At 46.5% G+C, this 17,975-nt stretch overlaps 1 protein-coding gene across 1 annotated transcript in view; it reads right to left on the minus strand.

Moving 5' to 3' along the window:
* Window positions 1-16,091, minus strand: part of LOC122203736 (cytochrome b5) — a 44,640-nt gene extending 28,549 nt beyond the window's left edge. Inside the window, exon 1 of the mRNA XM_042910796.1 lies at window positions 15,811-16,091. Within this exon, the coding sequence (XP_042766730.1) occupies window positions 15,811-15,939 (129 nt within the window). The 5' untranslated portion in view covers window positions 15,940-16,091. The remainder of the gene's footprint in view (window positions 1-15,810) is intronic.
* Between the last annotated feature and the right edge of the window lie 1,884 nt (window positions 16,092-17,975).

The raw sequence follows: 17,975 nt of genomic DNA on the forward strand, positions 1-17,975 counted from the left end.
CGAGGCAGGTGGGAGGAAAACCAGGAGACAAGGGGCACCGGAGCCACGTGCAAAGAGCGTCTCCAAGAGAGGGGGACATCTGGTCACGGGGTGCAGGTGAATCGAGCAGAGGAGAGTTGCAAACGGACATCACTGGAGACCTTAGCAAGAACGGTTCTGGAAAATTGTTTAAAAGAGAAGAGCGAAGACGAACTGGGGACAGCAGGCCTAACAACCTTTTCAGAGGGTTTTACTAAGCAAGGGAGCGAAAAGAAGGAGGGCCAGGAGGGGAGCAGAGTCAAGACAGGCTGTGGGAATGTGTTTTAGGACAGCAGCAGTATCAGCATGTGTGACGGCCCAGGAGAACCACCCAGTGGGCCGGGGGGTGAGGGTTGTTAAGGCAGAAGAAAGAGCAGCAGGCAGCTGAAGAGGGAAGTGGGGTCATTAGCTCTGGGCAGGACCATGCCGCGAACCCGCAGCTTTGACTCTCCGCTTTCTTCTCCTTACTTCCTAGGTGTGGTGCTCAGGGCCATTCTTACACTCCACGCTCTGAGGCTATGTCATAATCTGAATGGTCTTAATAAAAACTCACCAGTTCCTAAATGTTAAGCTTCCGGGACAGAATTCCAGGCAAACATCTGTGGACCAAGAAAGGTCCACAGCATAATAAAACTAGTATGTACCATTTGTATGGAAAGAGAAAAAAGAAAAAAGAAGATAGTAGAGAGAATGGGTCTGTGTTCCTCCATCAGGCTCTCTTCCTCCACCCACTTAAGGAATATTTACTGATCACTTACTATGTGCCAGGATGAGATGGACAGGGGCCCTGCTGTCTGCTGGGAAGGGCTACAAACAAGCAAACAAGAAAAACAGCAGATACCGACTGAAGTATTCACAGAGAAGCACAGCCAGGTGAGAGGACAGAAGATTCCCCATCCTGGGAAAAGATACTGAGCTGCGATCTCAAGAGGGTAGTGATCAAGGGAATACACAGCACGCAGAGGGGAAGCCGTACACAAGTTTATAGCAGAAACAAGCCTGACTTTTCTGAGACACAGAGAGCCTGAGCGAGGGGTGGAGGGCAGGGGGATAGTGTTACCAGCTGAGGTGGGGGCCAGATCATGCAGACCTTATTAAACCAGGACACAGAGATGCAATTTTATTGTAAAGGCCACAGAAAGCCATTGAAAAGAATTCAACAGAGAAATGGCAATCTATTTACACAACACGAAGCTTCTGATTTTCTTGTAGAAATGACATCCTCTAATAAAATAACAACATACGTTCCTCAAACGGAAAACTCAAAGCAACCGCCAATTTGGTGAAAGCAGTAAAATCCCGGGGGCTACATGAGGATGTGCTGAGACTCTGGCCAATTCTGCAGCCGCGTGGCAGCTGCAACCGTAAAGGCCTAAGACCGAAGGGAAGGGGCAAGAAAGAGGGAGACCTTCCCAGGGCGGGGGGCCTCCTGTGGCTGAGACACTAAGTGGAAGGGTGACGCAGGCAGACAAGGCAAGGCCGGGTGTCACCTACAGCTCCAAGGACAAGGACCCACGATCAGCCAGGGGGTCGGAAGGGGCAAGGGGGGATTAGCTGAACCCATGCAGGGATTTTATCAGAGTAGTAACCTTATCAGATTTCCATTCAGAACAACCCCTCCCAGGGCACTTACTTAAGAGGCCTTTCCAAAACGACCTTTAACCTCTTCACATACCTAACATAATGTAAACAGCAATCTCTTCCTTAAACAAAAGGACGGGGGGGGGGGGGGGGGGGGGGCACATGGATTTGTAAGACCATCTAGGTGTCATCTGTGTTAGGAACAGAGTCACCTCCTGCGAAAAACCGGAACGGCTGCCTGTTTCCTTCACCTTCTGGAAGGCAACATAGTAAAATGCCAAAAGACGGAAAGAAAGGCACATTTTTGCCCTTGGACCTTCCAAGAGTTTTCCTTTTTTGTTCAATATTTCCATTCCCAACTACTCTCTGCTTTCCCCCTGGCTCCCACAGTGAGCTCCAGACACCGGGTGGAAATCTCAAAGCAAATACAGCAACTGGGTCCCAAATGGACGGCTCCAGTCTTCTAAAGCTCTCCCAGTTACCTTAGGCCCCACGCCCTGGTCAGGGAGTTAGCTGAAGAACGTGGGCTGGGAAGTCCTGCAACCTGCACTTAAATCCTGGCTTTGTCCTCACTGGCCTTGTGACTGGACCAAGACACTGACTCCGCCAGCCACATTTCTCTCATCTTTAAAAAGGAGAGGGGTGCCTGGGTGGCTCAGTGGGTGGAGCGTCCGACCTCGGCTCAGGTCATGATCTCGCAGTTCGTCAGTTCGAGCCCCGCGTCAGGCTCTGTGCTGACAACTCGGAGCCTGGAGCCTGCTTCGGATTCTGTGGCTCCCTCTCTTTCTGCCACTGCCTCACTTGCACTCTATCTCTTTCTCAAAAATAAATAAACATTAAAAAAATTAAGAAGGAGAATACCACCACCAACCCGGGAGGATCATCTTGAGCATTATAAGTGCAAATGCGAAGGAGGGCTCTGTGCACAAAAAGCATTCAGGAGACTCTCTAGCACATGCTCCATGCTAATCAACGTTCGGTAAGTGTCCACGGCTGTCCCTTTTACCGTTAGCCCACTGGGATTTCTACCAGGGGAGGGGGTAGGAAAGACATTTAGGAAACACTTTCTGAAGAAGGAAAGAGAGGAAAGCGCGCTGGGTATATTTTGTGTCCAATTTTCGGCAGAGCTGTGCAAGACTCAGTGAACAGCGTGTTCATGACAAGCAACAGCAGGCACCGCGAAAAGAACACTCCCTCGGCCTTTACTGCCAAAGTGCAACAGGTGGCCACCCCTAGAAAGTCAGTACAGAAGACCCCGGACGGAGCCCAAAGCCATTAATGCCGCCCTCCTCCTCCTCCCCCCGCACGCACTGGGCATCCCGCCCCTCCCCATCAGCAGGGCCAGCTCAGCGCCATCCTGGACACAGCTCTGGGCATGCAAGAAAGTGACTTCTTGCCGTCATCCGTGAGACGTCAGCTGCCACTAACCAGAGGTCGCTTACCAACAGGCTGAGACCGAATTCTACTCACCCTGAGGGAGCTGAGTCCCACATCTTGAACTCACTCTCCTGGTCCCCACACAGGGCTTAGTAAAAGACACAAGCAGCCAGTTAAGAAATACACACGCCAAGGAGGTTCCGGAAGATGGCGGCGTAGGAGGACGCGGGGCTCACAGCGCGTCCTGCCGATCACTTAGATTCCACCTACACCTGCCTAAAGAACCCAGAAAACCGCCAGAGGATTAGCAGAAGGGAGTCTCCAGAGTCAAGCGCAGACGAGAGGCCCACGGAAGAGGGTAGGAAGGGCGGCGAGGCGGTGCGCGCTCCACGGACTGGCGGGAGGGAGCCGGGGCGGAGGGGCGGCTCGCCGGCCAAGCGGAGCCCCCGAGTCTGGCTGGCAAAAGCGGAGGGGCCGGACGGACTGTGTTCCGACAGCAAGCGCGACTTAGCGTCTGGGAGGTCATAAGTTAACAGCTCTGCTCGGAAAGCGGGAAGGCTGGAGGACAAAGGGAGGGAGAGCTGCCGAGCCCCCGGACGGCAGAGCTCAGCTTGGCGGGGAACAAAGGCGCCAGCGCCATCTCCCCCGCCCATCCCCCAGCCAAAATCCCAAAGGGAACCAGTTCCTGCCAGGGAACTTGCTCGCTCCGCGCAAACACCCAACTCTGTGCTTCTGCGGAGCCAAACCTCTGGCAGCGGATCTGACTCCCTCCCGCTGCCACAGGGCTCCTCCTGAAGTGGATCACCTAAGGAGAAGCGATCTAAGCCTGCCCCTCCAGCCCCCGTGCACCTTGCCTACCCACCCCAGCTAATACGCCAGATCCCCAGCAACACAAGCCTGGCAGTGTGCAAGTAGCCCAGACGGGACACGCCACCCCACAGTGAATCCCACCCCTAGGAGAGGGGAAGAGAAGGCACACACCAGTCTGACTGTGGCCCCAGCAGTGGGCTGGGGGCAGACATCTGGTCGGACTGCGGCCCCGCCCACTAACTCCAGTTATACACCACAGCACAGGGGAAGTGCCCTGCAGGTCCTCACCACGCCAGGGACTCTCCAAAATGACCAAACGGAAGAATTCCCCTCGGAAGAATCTCCAGGAAATAACAACAGCTAATGAACTGATCAAAAAGGATTTAAATAATATAACAGAAAGTGAATTTAGAATAATAGTCATAAAATTAATCGCTGGGCTTGAAAACAGTATACAGGACAGCAGAGAATCTCTTGCCACAAAGATTGAGGGACTAAGGAACAGTCACGAGGAGCTGAAAAACGCTTTAAACGAAATGCAAAACAAAATGGAAACCACGATGGCTCGGCTTGAAGAGGCAGAGGAGAGAATAGGTGAACTAGAAGATAAAGTTATGGAGAAAGAGGAAGCTGAAAGAAAGATAAAAAAATCCAGGAGTATGAGGGGAAAATTAGAGAACTAAGTGATACACTAAAAAAAAATAATATACGCATAATTGGTATCCCAGAGGAGGAAGAGAGAGGGAAAGGTGCCGAAGGGGTACTTGAACAAATTATAGCTGAGAACTTCCCTGAACTGGGGAAGGAAAAAGGCATTGAAATCCAAGAGGCACAGAGAACTCCCTTCAGACGTAACCTGAATCGATCTTCTGCACGACATATCATAGTGAAACTGGCAAAATACAAGGATAAAGAGAAAATTCTGAAAGCAGCAAGGGATAAACGTGCCCTCACATATAAAGGGAGACCTATAAGACTCGTGACTGATCTCTCCTTTGAAACTTGGCAGGCCAGAAAGGCTTGGCACGATATCTACAGTGTGCTAAACAGAAAAAATATGCAGCCGAGAATCCTTTATCCAGCAAGTCTGTCATTTAGAATAGAAGGAGAGATAAAGGTCTTCCCAAACTAACAAAAACTGAAGGAATTTGTCACCACGAAACCAGCCCTACAAGAGATCCTAAGGGGGATCCTGTGAGACAAAGTACCAGAGACATCACTACAAGCATAAAACATACAGACATCACAATGACTCTAAACCCATATCTTTCTATAATAACACTGAATGTAAATGGATTAAATGCGCCAACTAAAAGACATAGGGTATCAGAATGGATAAAAAAACAAGACCCATCTATTTGCTGTCTACAAGACTCATTTTAGATCTGAGGACACCTTTAGATTGAGAGTGAGGGGATGGAGAACTATTTATCATGCTCCTGGAAGCCAAAAGAAAGCTGGAGTAGCCATACTTATATCAGACAAACTAGACTTTAAATTAAAGGCTGTAACAAGAGATGAAGAAGGGCATTATATAATAATAACAGGGTCTATCCACCAGGAAGAGCTAACTATTATAAATGTCTATGCGCCAAATACCCAAGCCCCCAGATATATAAAACAATTACTCATAAACATAAGCAACCTTATTGATAAGAATGTGGTCATTGCAGGGGACTTTAACACCCCACTTACAGAAATGGATAGATCATCTAGACACACAGTCAATAAAGAAACAAGGGCCCTGAATGATACATTGGATCAGATGGACTTGACAGATATATTTAGAACTCTGCATCCCAAAGCAACAGAATATACTTTCTTCTCGAGTGCACATGGAACATTCTCCAAGATAGATCATATACTGGGTCACAAAACAGCCCTTCATAAGTTTACAAGAATCGAAATTATACCATGCATACTTTCAGACCACAATGCTATGAAGCTTGAAATCAACCACAGGAAAAAGTCTGGAAAACCTCCAAAAGCATGGAGGTTAAAGAACATCCTACTAACGAATGAGTGGGTCAACCAGGCAATTAGAGAAGAAATTAAAATATATATGGAAACAAACGAAAATGAAAATACAACAATCCAAACGCTTTGGGATGCAGCGAAGGCAGTCCTGAGAGGAAAATACATTGCAATCCAGGCCTATCTCAAGAAACAAGAAAAATCCCAAATACAAAATCTAACAGCACACCTAAAGGAAATAGAAGCAGAACAGCAAAGGCAGCCTAAACCCAGCAGAAGAAGAGAAATAATAAAGATCAGAGCAGAAATAAACAATATAGAATCTAAAAAAACTGTAGAGCAGATCAACGAAACCAAGAGTTGGTTTTTTGAAAAAATAAACAAAATTGACAAACCTCTAGCCAGGCTCCTCAAAAAGAAAAGGGAGATGACCCAAATAGATAAAATCATGAATGAAAATGGAATGATTACAACCAATCCCTCAGAGATACAAACAATTATCAGGGAATACTATGAAAAATTATATGCCAGCAAATTGGACAACCTGGAAGAAATGGACAAATTTCTAAACACCCACACTCTTCCAAAACTCAATCAGGAGGAAATAGAAAGCTTGAACAGACCCATAACCAGCGAAGAAATTGAATCGGTTATCAAAAATCTCCCAACAAATAAGAGTCCAGGACCAGATGGCTTCCCAGGGGAGTTCTACCAGACGTTTAAAGCAGAGATAATACCTATCCTTCTCAAGCTATTCCAAGAAATAGAAAGGGAAGGAAAACTTCCAGACTCATTCTATGAAGCCAGTATTACTTTGATTCCTAAACCAGACAGAGACCCAGTAAAAAAAGAGAACTACAGGCCAATATCCCTGATGAATATGGATGCAAAAATTCTTAATAAGATACTAGCAAATCGAATTCAACAGCATATAAAAAGAATTATTCACCATGATCAAGTGGGATTCATTCCTGGGATGCAGGGCTGGTTCAACATTCGCAAATCGATCAACGTGATACATCACATTAACAAAAAAAAAGAGAAGAACCATATGATCCTGTCAATCGATGCAGAAAAGGCCTTTGACAAAATCCAGCACCCTTTCTTAATAAAAACCCTTGAGAAAGTCGGGATAGAAGGAACATACTTAAAGATCATAAAGGCCATTTATGAAAAGCCCACAGCTAACATCATCCTCAACGGGGAAAAACTGAGAGCTTTTTCCCTGAGATCAGGAACACGACAGGGATGCCCACTGTCACCGCTGCTGTTTAATATAGTGCTGGAAGTTCTAGCATCAGCAATCAGACAACAAAAGGAAATCAAAGGCATCAAAATTGGCAAAGATGAAGTCAAGCTTTCGCTTTTTGCAGATGACATGATATTATACATGGAAAATCCGATAGACTCCACCAAAAGTCTGCTAGAACTGATACATGAATTCAGCAAAGTTGCAGGATACAAAATCAATGTGCAGAAATCAGTTGCATTCTTATACACTAACAATGAAGCAACAGAAAGACAAATGAAGAAACTGATCCCATTCACAATTGCACCAAGAAGCATAAAATACCTAGGAATAAATCTAACCAAAGATGTAAAAGATCTGTATGCTGAAAACTATAGAAAGCTTATGCAGGTAATTGAAGAAGATATAAAGAAATGGAAAGACATTCCCTGCTCATGGATTGGAAGAATAAATATTGTCAAAATGTCAATACTACCCAAAGCTATCTACACATTCAATGCAATCCCAATCAAAATTGCACCAGCATTCTTCTCGAAACTAGAACAAGCAATCCTAAAATTCATATGGAACCACAAAAGGCCCCGAATAGCCAAAGTAATTTTGAAGAAGAAGACCAAAGCAGGAGGCATCACAATCCCAGACTTTAGCCTCTACTACAAAGCTGTCATCATCAAGACAGCATGGTATTGGCATAAAAACAGACACATAGACCAATGGAATAGAATAGAAACCCCAGAACTAGACCCACAAACGTATGGCCAACTCATCTTTGACAAAGCAGGAAAGAACATCCAATGGAAAAAAGACAGTCTCTTTAACAAATGGTGCTGGGAGAACTGGACAGCAACATGCAGAAGGTTGAAACTAGACCACTTTCTCACACCATTCACAAAAATAAACTCAAAATGGATAAAGGACCTGAATGTGAGACAGGAAACCATCAAAACCTTAGAGGAGAAAGCAGGAAAAGACCTCTCTGACCTCAGCCGTAGCAATCTCTTACTCGGCACATCCCCAAAGGCAAGGGAATTAAAAGCAAAGTGAATTACTGGGACCTTATGAAGATAAAAAGCTTCTGCACAGCAAAGGAAACAACCAACAAAACTAAAAGGCAACCAACGGAATGGGAAAAGATATTTGCAAATGACACATCGGACAAAGGGCTAGTATCCAAAATCTATAAAGAGCTCATCAAACTCCACACCCGAAAAACAAATAACCCAGTGAAGAAATGGGCAGAAAACATGAATAGACACTTCTCTAAAGAAGACATCCGGATGGCCAACGGGCACATGAAAAGATGTTCAACGTCGCTCCTTATCAGGGAAATACAAATCAAAACCACACTCAGATACCACCTCACGCCAGTCAGAGTGGCCAAAATGAAGAAATCAGGAGACTATAGATGCTGGAGAGGATGTGGAGAAACAGGAACCCTCTTGCACTGTTGGTGGGAATGCAAATTGGTGCAGCCGCTCTGGAAAGCAGTGTGGAGGTTCCTCAGAAAATTAAAAATAGACCTACCCTATGACCCAGCAATAGCACTGCTAGGAATTTATCCAAGGGATACAGGAGTACTGATGCATAGGGGCACCTGTACCCCAATGTTTATAGCGGCACTCTCAACAATAGCCAAATTATGGAAAGAGCCTAAATGTCCATCAACTGATGAATGGATAAAGAAATTGTGGTTTATATACACAATGGAATACTACGTGGCAATGAGAAAAAATGAAATATGGCCTTTTGTAGCAACATGGATGGAACTGGAGAGTGTGATGCTAAGTGAAATAAGCCATACAGAGAAAGACAGATACCATATGGTTTCACTCTTATGTGGATCCTGAGAAACGTAACAGAAATCCATGGGGGAGGGGAAGGAAAAAAAAAAAAAAAAAGAGGTTAGAGTGGGAGAGAGCCAAAGCATAAGAGACTGTTAAAAACTGAGAACAAACTGAGGGTTGATGGGGGGTGGGAGGGAGGGCAGGGTGGGTGATGGGTATTGAGGAGGGCACCTTTTGGGATGAGCACTGGGTGTTGTATGGAAACCAATTTGACAGTAAATTTCATATATTAAAAAATAAAAAAAAAAAAAAAAAAAAGAAATACACACGCCAAGTTCAAAGGTAACAGGGAATGGGGCGCCTGGGTGGCTCACTCGCTTGAGCGTCCGACTTCAGCTCAGGTCACGATCTCGCGGTTTGTGAGTTCGAGCCCCGCGTCGGGCTCTGTGCCGACAGCTCGGAGCCTGGAGCCTGCCTCGGATTCTGTGTCTCCCTCCCTCTCTCTACCCCTCTTCCGCTTGTGCTCTGTCTCTGTCCCTCAAAGAGGAATGAATGTAAAAAAAAAAAATTTAAATCAAAGGTAACGGAAAAGCAGCGGGCTTCATAAAGACACAGAGAAGGGCGGGGAGCCACTGCTACTGAAACCCTCCTTTAGCCCGCGGCTACCTCCGGCCACTTGCCTCGGGGCTTCAACACGCACAAGTGCTGAAAACACCAGGAGAAACGAGGTGTTACTGGGAACAGCTGCATTTCTAAGAAAATGTACACGCGAAAGGGGGGAAACACGTTTCCAGACACGACCCCTTCTGAGAAAAATACACACCCAAATCACACAGGAAAGGAGGAGGGGGATCTTCCCGGGGAAGGAGCAAAGTCTCCCCGGGGTGTACGCCCTGGTTGTGGCCACGAGGGTGATCACCAGGGGCCCCTCGGGAAGACGCAACCAGACGTGGAAAGCGTGCAACTCTTCACCCGGCAATCCCACTTATAAACACTTACGTGGACAACGAGATGTACGAGAAGAGAGGATTGCTTACGTGTGTTCTAGGACGCGTTTCGGTAAGACGGAAACAACCAGAAAGTGGGATTTGCTGAAGTAGAATGGTGCCCTCCACACACGGGGGGACGGGGACAGATTACAAAACAGCCCCCAGAGTATTCTATCATTGGTGTGAAACAAATCCACGTACAAGGGTGGGTGTGCACACAGCTCGCGGGGACAACGTTCACCAAGACGTTCACAGGGGTCACCTCGGGGAGTGGGACTCTGGGCAGTTTTGATGTTTCCCTTGCTCTTTTCCGCACTGTCCAATTCCTTCAGTAATCGTGTGTTCTTTTCCCCCAAAAGCAATAAAGTCATACTTTTAACAGCTCCAGAAAAGAGATGATATCCCATCAGGCCTAGCACATATTTCTAAAAAAATTATATTTCAAGTGAATTATTTGTACTTGGGCCCATTTTTGCTTTTCACATTATACTTTGATATATGTGCCTACTCCAGAAATATTGGACCATCCACACAACAAAAAATAATTATAATGCTTAACTTATAAGAAAACTTTATCCTAGTCAAAATACTTACTTTTCCAAGTGTTTTCACACATACTCTAATGTTCACAAACCTGATGCAGAAGACAGAATGTTCCCCATTTAAGAATAAAGAAATGATGTAGGGAATTGACCTGACTCATCCCAAATCAGGTCTAGTTTTCTTAACCCCCATCCAACACTTCCTATGGATGTCTAGTGGGACCTGCGTTGTTCAGACCCCATTATAGTAAAAGGTCTTCACTGGTGGTCTTCTATGGTTTGGGAGGACTTTTGGAATACCAGACAGCTGCACTAAGTAGAAAGGAGCGTGATTTGCCCCTTGATTTAGCCAAACTGGCCTGCATAATCTAGTCCCCCTTCCTTTGGAATTTCCATCCACCTTAAAGATAAATAAAAAACAAGAATTACCAAGTGTTGTTCTGTTGTTGTTCTGAATGTTCCAAAATAAAGTAACTCAAGGGCACTCTTGAAACCTCTTCTCAAAAGTAGCAAAAAGTTATCACAAAAAAAATAGAAAACAACAAATGTAGGAATATAAGAGGCTCTGCGCCCAGACTCACATTCCCCAAGTAGCCTTGTGAGATGTGGCTCTCTCCACCTGTTTCCCCAAGACGCCCGAGCCACCTTCACCCCTAAGGATCCCCTTACGTCTTCCTCCTAAAGACCTCATATTTTCTAAGTTTTATTTACCAAACTATGTATGTGAAATAATAACATTCCCATTTTATACTCATCCAAGACGTATTTGCAACCACTGTACCAGATTTAGAATATTATCAAAGTCCCTTGAAAAAAGGAAAGGTACTTAGGATTTTAGCCCTCAATATATATCACCCCATATCAAGGGTACATCTTCTGTGTTTCTCAGAATTTCAAGCACTTACACTCTCTTCCTGGGTCCAGGAGAACTGAGGTCCCCCAGACCCAGAACCACTGATTTCTGCAAAGTAGGTAGCCATGTTCAAAGAAAATAACAAAAAGTAAATCCCTACAACAAAACAAAAGTCTCTGAGCAAAAATGAGCCGACAGCTCTGTGAAGCAGAATGCTGTTAAGGAACATCCGTGGCACAGACACAGAGCATCAGCATCCAGGATGACCAGAAAATGGTCTGTAGAAACAAGTCTCCATTTTGATCCCGTCAAAAAGGGGGCAACGTGACACAAAGACGTTATTCTCTACCACATTTTTCAGGAAGAGATGGATTTCACAAATTAAACATCTATTGACTGGAACCAAAAGCAAGTTAACAGAACTTCATCGATTATCAGATACTTTCTTCTTGCCTCCCACAGCTCCTTCAAAAAAGGAACGCATACTGCCGCCCAAATCACAGAAAGGGAAAAGCAAACCATTTTCTTTGCCTGGCACCAAATGCCTACGTTTTCATTGCAAATCACTGTCCCTCAAAGTTCTATAATCGTTAGTCCTGCGACTGATGTAATCAGATGACAAAACCCAACTTCACAAATATAAATTCAAAAACTAGAACTCAGGGCTGAGAAACAAACAAAAAAAAAACCTAGTTCAAATGGAGGCAACAAAGCTCATAATTCTGTAGGTCAGCATCAGACAGTAACCAAACACCTCTGCTGTTTAACTTGCCATTAATAATGAGCCCGTCTTCCCTCTCAGGTGTCTACCCTCCTCTTGAACAACAAACCAGTTTTTTAAGGCCATTATTTCAAGAGATAAAGCTTGTTACACAACTTAGAAACTTCACCTGTGCCCTCGAGACTGGAAGGCTAGAATTTGGATAATCCTCTCTCATTTCAACATCACCTGCCAGATTTACACCTTTACCTACAATCTCCTATTGACCCTCAGCGACACAGGATACTACAGAAGAAAAGCCACCAGCCTACCCTGCCCCAAACTAGTACAGGAGTCTGCGTTTACCCGGGCATGGCCCATACGTCAGCTGTTGTGTTTTGTGTTTAACCCGAATTGCTGTTTAATTCCTACAATAACCCTGTGAAGTAGACGCTATCATCATCCTCCCATCTCACCTTAAAATAAGGCATCTGAGGCAGGGGGTGGGTGGTAGAGCAGTACCCCCTTCCACCCATCACACTACACATTTTCTCAACATGAATGGAGCTATGCATATAAACGTAGGATGTTCTGAAAGGAGAAGATACTCAGTCATGAAAAGTCTTGCTATCCATATGGATGTGTAAATTCATAGTACAGGGAGATCTCACCCATAATGATGGAAAGTTCCCTTTAGAGGTAGGAAGCCCCCTCCCCTTCCGAAATAGTGAAATACCTTTCATACTTAATACATAAATTAGGGAAAGCGGAACATTCTTTAATTAGCAAACAAAGGCTTCCTGAAATCTGGAACTTTTTAAATGATGGAAGAAAGGGGGCAGGGCAAGGAGGGAAGAGACAGATATCCTGGTCTCCTTTCTATGTCAAAAGGTAGGAGAGGGGCGCCTGGGTGGCTCAGTCAGTTGGGTGTCTGACTTTGGCTCAGGTCATGATCCCACAGCTCGTGGGTTCGAGCCCCACGTCGGGCTCTGTGCTGACAGCTCAGAGCCTGGAGCCTGCTTCAGATTCTGTGACTCTCCCTCTCTCGGCCCCTCCCATGCTCATGCTCTGTTTCTCTGTCTCTTAGTAGTAAATAAACGTTAAAAAAAAAAAAAAAAAAAGAAGGTAGGAGATCAACAGCACTGGCCTAATAAAATGATGGAAATAGGAGGGATCTAGGAAGAATTACACCTGGCAAAGTGTCCTGCGGAAGCTCTCTGAATGAGAGGAATTGTGTTCAAGATGCAGGAAGCTGGGGCGCCTGGGTGGCTCAGTCGGTTGAGAGACTGACTTCGGCTCAGGTCATGATCTCACGGTTTGTGAGTTTGAGCCCCGCGTCGGGCTCTGTGCTGGCAGCTCAGAGCCTGGAGCCTGCTTCTGATTCTGTGTCTCCCTCTCTCTCTGCCCCTCCCTCACTCATGCTCTGTCTCTCTCTGTCTCAGAAATGAATAAACATTAAAAAAAAAAATTAAAAAAAAAAAAAGATGCAGGAAGCAACAGGCAGGGATCCCAGAATGGGGTATCACCCCAGAGAGGCCCGCCATCCTGCCACTGTGTCCAACTTCAAAATGTGAGCCACCTTCCTTGGCTACCTTGATCCAGACCCCGCTCTGTGAGCCTATCTCGTCCTTTCCAGCCTGCCACTGTGGACTTCAGGCCCTGTTACAGAGTCCAAGGCCCCCCCGGGGTCCACTCCTTGCTGAACTAGACTCAAGTGACCCCAGCTTTTTCCTGTGCTATTCCTGTTTCTGCCAACGGAAGCTTCTGGAAACAAAATGATGTCTCTTCCTCTCAGGTGGTAGTCTTCTGAGAGATGTACCTCTAAGAGTCCAGAAGATACTGAACTTACTGGTCAAAAGCAAGAGCATAGCTACCAGAGAGCAGCGGGGCTCCAAACTCAGGTCACAGGCTACAATGGGGAGCATTTTACCAGGTATCAATTGAGAAAAGAAACCGGAACCACCATATACTCGTTTTCATTTACTGCACTGTAAGTAGCTTTTACTTATCTCACTGTGTTAGTTATCCAGTAATAGTGATAAACAGACATTCTCAGGCTACTTTGAGAGAGAGTACTGAAAGCAGGGAAATCATGGAATTGGCCGCCGGCTAACTTACCCACCCAACAGCTTGTGCCCGTCTCTTACAAGTTAGAAAATTTTGTGCAATGTCCTCTTTCCTGCCTCACCAGAATGAAATGTAAGTGGTTTAAAGTTTAATACTCTTCAGCTTCTTATGATCTCCCAAGAAATTTACCCTTAAAGTTATCCAGAATACATTTTATGACAGTGATTCTCCACTGGGACGGATTTGGGAGCATTTGGCAGCAATACCGGAGACATTTTGGTGGTCACAACTGGGGCAGGGAGTGCTGACAAGGGGGGTGGGGAGGGGTGAGCAGGCCAGGGAAGCCACCTGTACAACACAATGTACAGGACCGAACCGCCCAAAATAGGAAAAAGAAAAAATCCTTCAAAAAATATCCCATTACTCTTTCCGGAATGTTCTTTCTTTTACAGACAGAAACAAAGAAAGCACACGCTGAATCGTAAAACTCTTGAAGTACACACATACCATGGGAGAGGAACAAGAAACAGTTGCAAGCAGACCTTTGGCATCAATTAGCTCTGACTTTATGTTGCAGCAAACATGCCCGGGCTCAGTGGAAGGGGCAGATCAGATCTGCCTCCCCACTCTAAACCACTCCTAAATCGGGGCGCTATTTTATCTTCTGGCACGGCACCAAATGGCGATTTAGCAGTAAAATGTCTTATCAATAAATATCAGCTTCAACTCTTTTCAAAAGTTTAAAATATCTTTTCTGCAAAAGTCCTCTGATGTAAATTGTGATCCAGCTAAGACCAGGCCTCTATTTTCATTTTCCCCTCCAACTATATAAAAATGCCCTGCACTAAACATTCCCTGGGCAGGGGGAGATAAAGGAGGGGGAGTGTTGCGTTCAGATTTATGATTCAAACCCCCGCACAGTGACAAAAACAAATCCAGAGGTAGCAAAGAAAAGCGTCTTAGAATTTGCCGCAAAACTTATAACCTAATGCAAAGAATCTTATCAAAGGAATGTTTTCTTTTACGTTAGGCAAACTTATTTTATAACTTCCAAAGCTAAGGATCAAGTCCCACTGGCAGTTTTCACTACCCTATCCTTCTTCCTTCCTTCTTCACCAAAGCCTCCCACAGGCCGCGGGTTGACTTCCTAGTTCCCGGAGTCCAGCACTACCTCGCTGTAAAGTCCTCTCTGGATGCGGTTAACAATCACCGCGCTCCCTCCTGGGGAACAGGGTGGGCATGGACGGTGGGGGACGGGGGGCCCGGGGACACACCCCGACCTCTGAATTCAGGGTCCTCTCTTGTGGGATCCCACCGTTCTCAGGATGGGTGCTATCCAACCGGCCTCTCTCTACTGGAAATCCACTCCCGGAATAACAGAAATAGGACGATCCCTGTCTGCGATGGAGACCCCGTTTATGCAAACTCATAAAAGGATCCCTTCAAAATCCTTCCGCAGCTGCGCCCTCTCCTAGGGAAACAGCTCCAGACCGATTTCGCTTCCCGCTAAGTGCTAAGTGGTGCTTAGCACCCGCGAAGGGAGGCAGTTTCTGCCCGAAGTGGGCACGCCGCGGGCTGCTACAATGGCTCGCCGGCGGCGACGCTGGCCGAAGCGCCGCGGAACGCTCCCAAGTGTGCGCGCACAGGTGCGCAGACTCCGGGGGCGCGCTCCCAGGTGTGGACGCACAGGTATACACACGCAGATGTGCAGAAGCGAGGAACGTTCAGGTGTGCAGAGCCGGGCGCACACACGGGCGAGCACACTCCACACTGCCGCCCGCGTCAACCCCGCCGCGCCGCGAACGACAGACCGGTCGCCGCACGGAAACCCCAAACCCCAGGCGGCGTCACGTCTCACCAACTCACCTCCTCCAAAAACTTGGTCAAATCGTACACCTTGTGGTGCAGGATCAACCAGGTGCTCTTGCTGTGGTTGTGCTTCTGGATCTCTTCCAGGGTGTAGTACTTGACGGTCTGGTCCGACTGCTCGGCCATTTCGGAACGCGGTGGGCCTCAGGCCGCGCAGACACCAGCCGAGCCGGGCGAAGCGGGGCGCGCGTCTCAGCTAGCTGGGCCCGGGACATTCCCGGAGCCCCGGCCCAGCGCCCAGAGCGGGGCGGCCCGCGCCGCGGAGGGGGCGGTGGCGCACGGCCTCCGATGACTGGACGGAATTCCTGTCACTCAATGGGCCCGCCCACGGCCGACAACCTCCGCCAACCCGAGAGCGCCCCCGCCCAGCGCGCGGGTGTTGACTGGCTGCAGAAGGTTCCCTTCCCAAACCCTGTAGCTGGAGCGCGCTGAGGGCGTGGCCAGTGAGGCGGACCGCGCGGCGGGGTGGGGCGGGGCTTCCCGTGCGTTTGCGCAGAAGGCAGCGGGACGCGGGGCGGACAGCGCGGGAGAGAGAGAGTAGGAGGCGCCCGGCGGGAGCGGGGATGGGGGCAGCAGTGCGCGGGAAGATCCGGCCCCGCTGGGTGGCCGTCGGAGGAGGGTCAGCCAGGGCCAGCGCACTGCGCATCACTGCGACTTCGCCCTCGGATCAGATCAGCCAGTCCTGGCTGTCACTGTGTAACAAAGGCTCTCCGCAGCGAGTCTGTTAACTATTAAACTGTTAACTAGCCTCGGGGACGTAAAAACACATAGTGCCATCACTCCGCCTCAGCAAACAGTGTGCTGGCCAGAACCGTCGCTCTGTAATTTTGCTTGACACTCTCCGCACCCCAGGCTTGCCCATTTCTCACAGGGGAAAAAAAGGGGGGGGGGGGGAATTATTTGTTCTATACAAAGCAAAAAGTCCTAATTATTCCTAAAGATCTGAAGCACTTCTCCGCTTCAGATAGGCGAGTACTTGCATGAATGCCCTGTCTTGTCTCAACAGTATATTGTTTACATAAATCCTAAAGGATCCATAGCACTTTGAATGGACTCTGGAATACCAACTCCCTAGCTGAGCACTCCTAGTAAGATTTACAAACGTTTGATTAAAAAAAAAGGGGGGGGAGGGGGACTTGAAATCCCAGCCTGTGATAAAGTAATCCGACATTTATTAAGGCCCTTTTCAGCATTAATAGTTCATTCCAAAAAGACCTACACAAGTTACACATCCAGGTCATGGTTCTAGGGACTCAACACAGCTCTTCCACATTAGAGCCTCATAAATGTGAGTTCCCTTCCCCCCTGCTTACCTCCTCCATAGGAATACATGGCCATGGAGAAGGAAACACTTTTCCAAACATTCCAAACATTCTTTAGCCTTTACATATGACAGAATACATTGGATTTCACATATTGAACCATCCTTGCATCTCTGGAATAAACCCCACTTGTTTATTGCTAAATTATACTTTGTTAAAGAGGTTTTGAATCTGTGTTTATGAGAGATATTGGTGTGTAGTTTTCTTTCATGCATTGTATTTGTCTGGTTTGGGTATCAGAGTAATAGTGGCTTCATAGAATGACTTATTCCTTTTTTTCCATTTTTCTGGAAGAGATTGTGTAGAATTGGTCTTATTCTTTAAAAGTTTGGTAGAATTCTCCAGCGAAACCATATGGGCTTGCAAATTTCTTTTTCGGAAGGTTTTAATTCATGAATTTAATTTCCATAACAGCTCCAGGACTATTCAAATGATCTATTTCAGACTGGGTGACTTGTGATAGTTTATACTTCTTGAGGAATTGATCCATTTCACCTAAATTGTCAAATCTATGTGTGTTGTTGTTCATAATAGTCCCTTACTATCCTTTTAATGTCTGCAGGGTTTATATTGATATCCTGTTTAATTCCTGATACTAGTAATTTGTGACTTCTCTCATTTTTTTGTTGTCAGCCTTACTAGAGGTTTGTCAGTCTTGCTGATCTTTTCAAAGAGCCAGCTTTTTGTCTCTGATTTTCTCTATTTTTCTTTTTTCAATTTCATTAATTTCTGTTCTTTATTATTCCTTCTGCTTGCTTTGTGTTTGTTTTCCCTTTTTTTTTTTTTCTAGTTGCTACAGGGCAAGAGTTTAAATTATTGATCTGAGATGTTTTCTCTTTT

The sequence above is a fragment of the Panthera leo genome, chromosome D3 (genome assembly GCF_018350215.1).
Source record: "Panthera leo isolate Ple1 chromosome D3, P.leo_Ple1_pat1.1, whole genome shotgun sequence".
NCBI classification, from domain to species: Eukaryota; Metazoa; Chordata; class Mammalia; order Carnivora; family Felidae; genus Panthera; species Panthera leo.